This window comes from Myxine glutinosa, chromosome 1, assembly GCF_964187855.1.
Source record: "Myxine glutinosa chromosome 1, kmMyxGlut1.1, whole genome shotgun sequence".
In the NCBI taxonomy this organism is placed as follows: domain Eukaryota; kingdom Metazoa; phylum Chordata; class Myxini; order Myxiniformes; family Myxinidae; genus Myxine; species Myxine glutinosa.
This window is the reverse complement of record NC_136261.1, coordinates 252,102,762-252,111,394: the sequence shown is the minus strand read 5'-3', so window position 1 is coordinate 252,111,394 and position 8,633 is coordinate 252,102,762. Positions and strand designations below refer to the sequence as shown.

The 8,633-nt window shown below is 41.6% G+C and overlaps 1 protein-coding gene across 2 annotated transcripts in view; it reads left to right on the top strand.

The window, feature by feature from the left end:
- Window positions 1–8,405, top strand: part of DICER1 (dicer 1, ribonuclease III) — a 254,492-nt gene extending 246,087 nt beyond the window's left edge. For both annotated transcript variants that reach the window (XM_078785971.1, XM_078785966.1), the window contains exons 26-28: window positions 4,014–4,179; window positions 4,834–4,909; window positions 5,830–8,405. In XM_078785971.1, coding sequence (XP_078642097.1) covers window positions 4,014–4,179; window positions 4,834–4,909; window positions 5,830–5,995 — 408 coding nt within the window. In that variant the 3' untranslated portion in view covers window positions 5,996–8,405. The remainder of the gene's footprint in view (window positions 1–4,013; window positions 4,180–4,833; window positions 4,910–5,829) is intronic.
- The last annotated feature ends 228 nt before the right edge of the window (window positions 8,406–8,633 follow it).

The following is an 8,633-nucleotide window of genomic DNA, read 5'->3' as shown; positions in this document are numbered from 1 at the left end:
ATGGGGAGTCCCTCCTCCGTTTAAAGTTTCGCATTGATTGGACAAACAATTGCAGAGTAAAAAAATTTTAAGCGAAAAAAACAAAAACATATATATATCGCCTTCTCTTTGTGGAAAACACGGTACTGAGAAGAAGAAGAGGATGATGTGCTTGGATATAAAACACGCAATCGTCGAAAAACATGAGCGAGGTGTCGAGGAGGACGTATATAACGGCAGAGGAGAAGAGCATGCCAGGCCACAACTTGTTCAGAGTGCCGGCGATAGCTCACCTTCTCTTTGTGGAAAACAAGGTACTGAGAAGAAGAAGAGGATGATGTGCTTGGATATAAAACACGCAATCGTCGTGTTTTATATAAAACTTGTGCTTGGATATAAAACACGCAATCGTCGAAAAACATGAGCGAGGTGCCGAGGAGGACGTATATAACGGCAGAGGAGAAGAGCATGCCAGGCCACAACTTGTTCAGAGTGCCGGCGATAGCTCGCCTTCTCTTTGTGGAAAACACGGTACTGAGAAGAAGAAGAGGATGATGTGCTTGGATATAAAACACGCAATCGTCGAAAAACATGAGCGAGGTGTCGAGGAGGACGTATATAACGGCAGAGAACATGAGCGAGGTGTCGAGGAGGACGTATATAACGGCAGAGGAGAAGAGCATGCCAGGCCACAACTTGTGGATATAAAACACGCAATCGTCGTGTTTTATATAAAACTTGTGCTTGGATATAAAACACGCAATCGTCGAAAAACATGAGCGAGGTGCCGAGGAGGACGTATATAACGGCAGAGGAGAAGAGCATGCCAGGCCACAACTTGTTCAGAGTGCCGGCGATAGCTCGCCTTCTCTTTGTGGAAAACACGGTGAGATCCTTAACATCCAACAACTGATGGGACGCAAACGGGGCGCCCAGTTTAGCGGTACACACATTGATGAATCACCCTGCCTGTGATTCACCCATGACAGGTTATAGCTGGGTCGGGATTCAAACCCAGGCTGGACAGTTTAGACTTTAGAGTCAAGTGTGCGTACCTCCAGTCCAGGCCATCCTGCCAACTTGTATGCTGCATACAGGTGAAATATAAAGCGCGAGATATTTTTATATATACTGTATATTTTAAAAAAAATTGGTGTGGTTTTTGGCGGGCTGGAACGGATTAATAGCATTTCAATGCATTTTAATGGGGAAATTTGATTTGAGAAACGAGCAATTTGAGTTACGAGCTCGGTCACAGAACGAATTAAACTCGTAAGTCAAGGTTCCACTGTATATATATATATATATATATATATATATATATATATATATATATATATATATATATACACATATATATATATACACACACACACACATACATACATACATACATACAGTGAAACCTTGACTTACGAGTGCACCAACTTCCGAGTTTTCCGAGATACGAGCCGTCGCTCGGGCGGTTTTTTGCTTTGAGATGCGAGCCGAGATCTGAGTTACGAGCTTACGCCACCCGCCACCAGGTGGGTTCCGGACTTCCGGTCACGTGGTTATCTTGCCATGCAAGCATCTCTGCCATATATCGCTGCTGCTTTGTTTTCGCATTTTGGTTATTTTGGAAAATTTCTTAGTTTTAACCATGGGTCCTAAGAAATTGAGTGCCAAGGGCAGTGCTGAGAAGAAGAAGAGGATGATGTGCTTGGATATAAAATACGCAATCGTCGAAAAACATGAGCGAGGTGTGCGTGTTGTCGACTTGGCGAGGCAGTACGATCGTAGTACTTCTACGATATGTACGATTTTGAAGCAGGAGTCGATAAAGGCTATAACGCCAGCCAAGGGCATTACGATTATTTCAAAGCTCCGGACCTCTATCCATGAAGAGATGGAAAAGTTGTTGTTTGTGCGGTTGACGGAGAAGCAGCTCGCAGGAGATACCGTGACCGAGAGCATCATGTGTGAGAAGGCCCGAGACATTTACGGGGATTTGGTGCAGCAGACGGCGGGAACATCAACGGACGAGGCATCGGAAGTCATTCAAAGCCAGTCGGGGATGGTTTGATAATTTTAAGAAGAGGACCGGCATTCACTCCGTCGTCAGGCATGGTGAGGCAGCAAGCTCGGATGTGAAGGCAGCTGAAGATTTTATTATAACTTTTGCCGAACTGATAGAAGCCGAAGGATACATCCCCCAGCAAATCTTCAACTGTGACGAGACAGGGCTCTTCTGGAAAAAGATGCCGAGGAGGACGTGTATAACGGCAGAGGAGAAGAGCATGCCAGGCCACAACTTGTTCAGAGTGCCGGCGATAGCTCGCCTTCTCTTTGTGGAAAACACGGTGAGATCCTTAACATCCAACAACTAATGGGACGCAAATGGGGCGCCCAGTTTAGCGGTACACACATTGATGAATCACCCTGCCTGTGATTCACCCATGACAGGTTATAGCTGGGTCGGGATTCAAACCCAGGCTGGACAGTTTAGAGTCAAGTGTGCGTACCTCCAGTCCAGGCCATCCTGCCAACTTGTATGCTGCATACAGGTGAAATATAAAGCGCGAGATATTTATATATATATATATTTTTTTAAATTGGTGTGGTTTTTGGCGGGCTGGAACGGATTAATAGCATTTCAATTCATTTTAATGGGGAAATTTAATTTGAGAAACGAGCAAATTGAGTTACGAGCTCGGTCACAGAACGAATTAAACTCGTAAGTCAAGGTTTCACTGTATATATATATATATATATATATATATATATATATATATATATATATATATATATGTATATAGACACACACACATGCACACATGTTGCAATCGTTTCGCAACCCCTTCTGTGCGAAACTAATGACGGGAGAACTAGCATGAATAATGTTAATGCCAAATTTTATTTTGCAAAGCAGGATATTCTCCACTCGTATTAGACAAAAACAACCTTTGGCACCCAATGTTGCGCCACCATTTTGCGGTGGGCGATATAAGTAGCTCAGAGCTTTGGCTCTGCGTGAAACCAAGCATGCAACACAATTAATCTTTTTTAAGTCTGAAATAATTTAAATTAATCGATGAACTTGAACTTTTCCTGTCACTGAGGACAGATACTTTTGCTTGTTTTTCCTGTCACTGGGCACAGTTATTCTTCCTAGTATATAAATATAATAGAACACAACGATCACACAAACAAACACAGCCACAGCCACGGCAATGGCAGCAACAACTCCGTTTTATAAAATATCACTTTTCCTGTTTCTCAGTTCATTTTACCTCTTCATTGAGACTCATCGATAGACATGCAGTATGTTTGAAGTAGAACATGCTGTCTTTTGATTAAATCCATCAGCAAAGTGAAGGGTCGCCACGGCTAGTCCCAGCTGAAGGGTAAACCATTGGAACTATGTTCTTTTCACTGATGCATCTACATTCCGCTTGGAATTATGAGTCCTGTTGGAATCTGGAGACGAGGTGGGAAGCATTTTTTTTTTAATTGGGCCATCAGGCAATATTATTGATTTGATGATGGCATTGTGATGGGTGTTGAGGGTAATGGATCAGAATGGGATTTGAACCTTATTTTTTGGTATTTTGATATTGACACAAATGACAATCGTCAAACTGTACTTTTTTCCTCCAGTGGAATGATGCATAAAACATGCACAGTCTTTAAAACTTGTCTTTATTGTATTTATGAAGTTTTACCTTGCACTCAAAGAAGGGGAAGTTAAAAGCTTATCCTCTGAAAATATTTTGCTTTTTTAAGAAATTTATTTTGTGGCCAATTTTTAAAACTTGATAGTCTTTTTGTGGTTGAGCTTATCAATAGTGAAAAGGCACGTTTGGAAACCTACAGCATTAATGTGGTGTTTGTTGGTTTGGAGAAATGTCCACCATTTATTAGTTTCTTGTTCTTGCTGCCCTCTAGTGTCGTCCTGGATTGTAACCATTTGGCCATGTCCCCAAAATAACTGCCTTGCCACATTATCGAGCAGTTATTGATAAGCAAGTTAAGTCAGACAACTCTTCCCACAGCTCCGGCGCTCTGAGGAAGATGATGAAGAGAAGGAGGAAGATATAGAAGTGCCTAAGGCAATGGGTGACATTTTTGAATCTCTTGCTGGGGCCGTCTACATGGATAGTGGGATGTCTTTGGAGACTGTATGGAGTGTGTACTATCCCATGATGAGACCGCTAATAGGTATGTCTTTTTTTTCCTTTTTTTTGTATACAGAATCTAGGCTCGTGTAAGAGCTAACACATTGTACATGAAAACGTGCACAGACACATAAAACATGCAATGAAGGGAGAGGGAAGCACACAAGCACAACAACAGAAGAGAGCAGGGACGTCGGTAGATCTGTGGAAGGGGGAGTGCTGTGGGAGGAGTGAGTGGTACATGGTATAAAGCAAATAAACACTTCTAGGAATTTCAGGAAAGAAGTTGGGGATTGAAAGAGGCGGATTTGGGGTGTTTTAACGGGGGTAGGAAAGATCAAGGTTATGGATGGGGGAAGATAAGAGATGGTGTCTTCAATGACTTCAAAGTCTAATATTCAATATCTTTAGGGCCATATGCAAAGTAAATAGGGAAAAAAGAAAAATAATATTAAGACTAAGAAAAGATGAGGTAGAAAACGTTGTTGAGGTGAGAAGAGAGAGGTACATGGGTGGGGTGTGCATGCATGCGCATGTTCTGCTATTTCTGCATACACAAGTTTGTACATGGTGTTTTACGTAATTTTGTATTGCAGGAACATCTTTTGGCCAAATAGCTTTATTCACACCTTTGAAAAGCCATATTTTCACTTTGTTTTGTTTGCTTAACAATCCCTCTTGCCTTTTACTACAACAGAGAAATTCTCTGCCAATGTTCCACGTTCCCCTGTGCGCGAACTGCTAGAAATGGAGCCCGAGACGGCAAAGTTCAGGTGGGCAAATTTGATTATCCTGCTGTTCCCTGCCTCCAAAATTGAATTGCGATTTTGTTTTTCCAAAACTGAAAGAGCTCAATAGACCGGCTTGTAACAACTAATTCTACAAGAGTCAATAAGAGCCCAGCAATTTCATTCATTTCCTCCAGAACAGGGCCACCTTTGCTTTCTTCAACAAAGCTTGCAAACGAGAGGCAAAATGTTCACCCTTGTACCTGGCACTGGCATCCATTTCTGAAAAATTTGTACACTAATTTCTGTTGATGTTGCCCAGTAGGGGTTAAATGTTAGTCCTGTTGTCAGCAATGTATGGCATTGCAAAGCTGAATGTCTGTTCACTGCTTTTGTCACATACGGTTGAACTTTCATAAGCTGCTGTCAAGGCCATCGATATTTAATGCATGCAGGTCAGGCAGAGGGTGAAGTAAGTTGAGAATAAAATTGGGAAAATGTAATGGAAAGGGTTGTTGAGGAGTAGGGCAGCACAGAGAAAAGAGTTATTTGTAGGGTAGAGAGAGCACAGCTGAAGTATGCTTGACTGGGGAAGGAATGGGGTTGAAAGGGGGTGGGAATTTGATCTTGCATTACAACAGTGTAACTATCACAATAATCTACTTTACAAACGTTATCTGCATAGTATCTCAGTCTACTCATGTGTTGACCAACAAATAATGCATGTAACAATTTAAGAGGAGACGGGGAGGGGTGCAGCTTTACTTGCATAAACTAATGGAAGAATGCCTTAAGCTTTATCAATGGTAAATAGGAAGATTGTTCTACTCTTGAGGGTTTCTTTCTTTTCCTCAGTAAATGATCATAATCACCCAGGATGATATCAGACCTGCATAGCCGAAGTATATGACTTATGTAATGAAGCACACAGGTTGTCAGATTTGTTTTCATGTATTGCCTGGCAGTCCGGCGGAGCGGACCTTTGATGGAAAGGTGCGTGTCACTGTCGAGGTGGTCGGGAAGGGGAAGTTCAAAGGCGTTGGACGCAGCTACCGCATCGCCAAGTCTGCTGCAGCTCGTCGTGCCCTCCGCAGCTTAAAAACCAGCCTTCCACAATCTCAGTCATTTTAAGAGATTCTTCACTGCCTCCATTTCATTACACACCTCAATGTCATCTTTGTTCAGCATGTCCTCGTGGGATTGCTTCTTCAAAGCTGAGTTGTTTTTTAAGTGCATGGAGTAGTTAACATCGCAGTAATTGTTTACTTTTTTTCTTTCTCTTTTCCTTTCCATTTGGTATATATCAGATGTACTGTACGAGCAGTTTATGATATCATTGGTACATTTATCTTTCTCCGTTCTGGTTACAAGTTCAATATTCCAAACATCCTCCACTCCAGAGGGCCCTGGCTGTTGGCATATCACAGATTATTTCAAATGAAGAAATGTTCAGTACACTGAACAATAGAACTGATTAAGTTATGAATGAGAAGTACCTGCTTCTATAATATATGGTTCAAATCCTCTGCAAATATCAATACCAAAGCATCACTTACTGTTAAAGGACTTGTCAGCAATGTCTCATTGGCTTGTGTGATGAGAAATTTACATTTTGTTTTTTTGCCAAACAATTTACTGCTAACTGTTTCTTCCTGCGTCTTACTCCCATCCTACCCTCTTCAACCCATCCTCAACCCCTCCCCCACTCAGTTACCACAATAATCCTGTTGTGTGGTTAAATCATTTATTTTACTGCTAGCAGAGTACCTGCCCTGCAAGCGATCTTGTTCCACGTATGCAACCCATTCTTCTGACACATACCTTTATTTGTGCGATGTATAGGCAATTGACAGCTGCCGCAATTGCTCCCAGAAAAAAACCCTGGGTTACTGCATGAAACGAAAACATGCCTACTGCTTATAATTCAAAACACTTCACTGCACGGGAAAACGTGGGGACAGGAATTACTGCACTGTAAACGATGTGACTTGTAATACCCTCTCCCACCTAGAGGCGGCGCTACACGATACACATTTACATAGGGAATTGGTATCCCCCTTCCCGCCACCCAAGACCACCAGCCTCGATGAAACACCCCTATGCACTAATTTGGTTCATGCTCATCCTATGTAGCAAGTCTGGATGAAATTGGGCCTGTACTGAAAGAGGAGTATTGTGACTAACAAGCAAACACACACCTGTCTGTGAATTATCGTAAGGATTACCATAGTTATTATCAGCATCCTGTTTGTTGTGTCCCTTAAGCTGGGCAACTACTGAGGCGATTCATCCCTGGCAATTATTCGAGGGCAGTTAACACATTTGTCTGTTTGCTTACCGGCCGTATGAGCATGCAGCAGTGTGAACTCCAGGCATTTCCAGGTGATTTTCAAATACTTGGTTATCATCCATTTGCCCAGCCTCACGATGGATGAAAAGGGAGGTTAAACAAGATATGAGCTACTTGCTTATTACTCTTTTTTGTGAGGTTTATTTTTGTTTTATCACCAACACTTTGGGCTCATTTCACTGGGTTTTTATTTTTTTTATTTTGGGGTAGTTTTCGTGCTTGTGGGAATTTATGTAAAATCTCATGTTTAGCACTGGTGACTTCTTTTTTTTAACTTGCAAATATCTTTACACACATTTAATGAGAGAGTCAGTGACTGAACTCAAGTGGGAAGCATGGAATGGCAGGTTTTTTTATTATTATTTTTATAGATTTTTTTCTAAAACTGAACGATCGATTTGGTTCGCCTTTAAATGAATCGTTGTGCAAGGCATTGTTTAAAAACGTGTACCTTAAATTGGATTTGGAGTTTTGAGGTAGGCCAACGGTCGCATGTATCATACTAGTCACGCATAATTGGCAGCACAAGCACAGCTGTTTGGAAAATAAAAAATGTAATGGCGCGACTTTGCTGGAGGCGTTCAGATTGTTTTAAAGCCTTGTACACGTGATGGGCTGTATGGAAACTTTTAAAGCTTTTTTTTTTCATGTGAGGGGTAAAAAAGTGCTTAACATCATAGACTGTTTTGAAAGGTTCATATGGGAGTGAAACAGCCAGAGGGCTATGATGAGAGTGCGACTTGTCAACTGAGTTTGAGAGCTCCTTTTGAATTAGTGATTATTTTGGTAACTCTTAGTCTTTGAATTTCGACATTATTATTCTCACGTTTTTTTTTTTTTCTCCCTCTCATCTCTACTGCAAAACGGGTACCTCTTCCTATTGCATACTCTGTGTGAAGCTTTGCACATATATGGAGCAAGGCTGCAGCATCTATCGTGTTGGAACTACACAAATTGGGAGTTCGGGGAGTGGGGACGATGGATATTCCCTGGATATGTGATTTTTAAGTTGCAACTTCGTATTGCAGACATTGCACTTGGCCTAAAGATCTTGCAATCATTTTAACGATTAAATGCAACAACATTGTTTATGTCGACATTTTCATTCGGGAGGCGGGGGGAATGCAAAATACGAGAGTTGCTGCGTTCTGTGCTTTGTGATGATTACTATAAAAACAGTTTGATTGGTCATGAAGTTGCAGGTCCTCTTGTAATTCCAATGCCGATGTGAAGATTTTTAAACCACCGATTCACCAGGCATTGTAATCGCCTTTTATAAGCCCTTGTTGTAATATTATCTGGTCGCTTGTAGTAAGCGCCTCCATGTCTGCATTTGCCGGTATGATTGATCGTATTTTGGTGGCAATTCCCATCCAGTTTGTCGTATTTTGACTCGTTTTGTATCATATTTCCAACTTG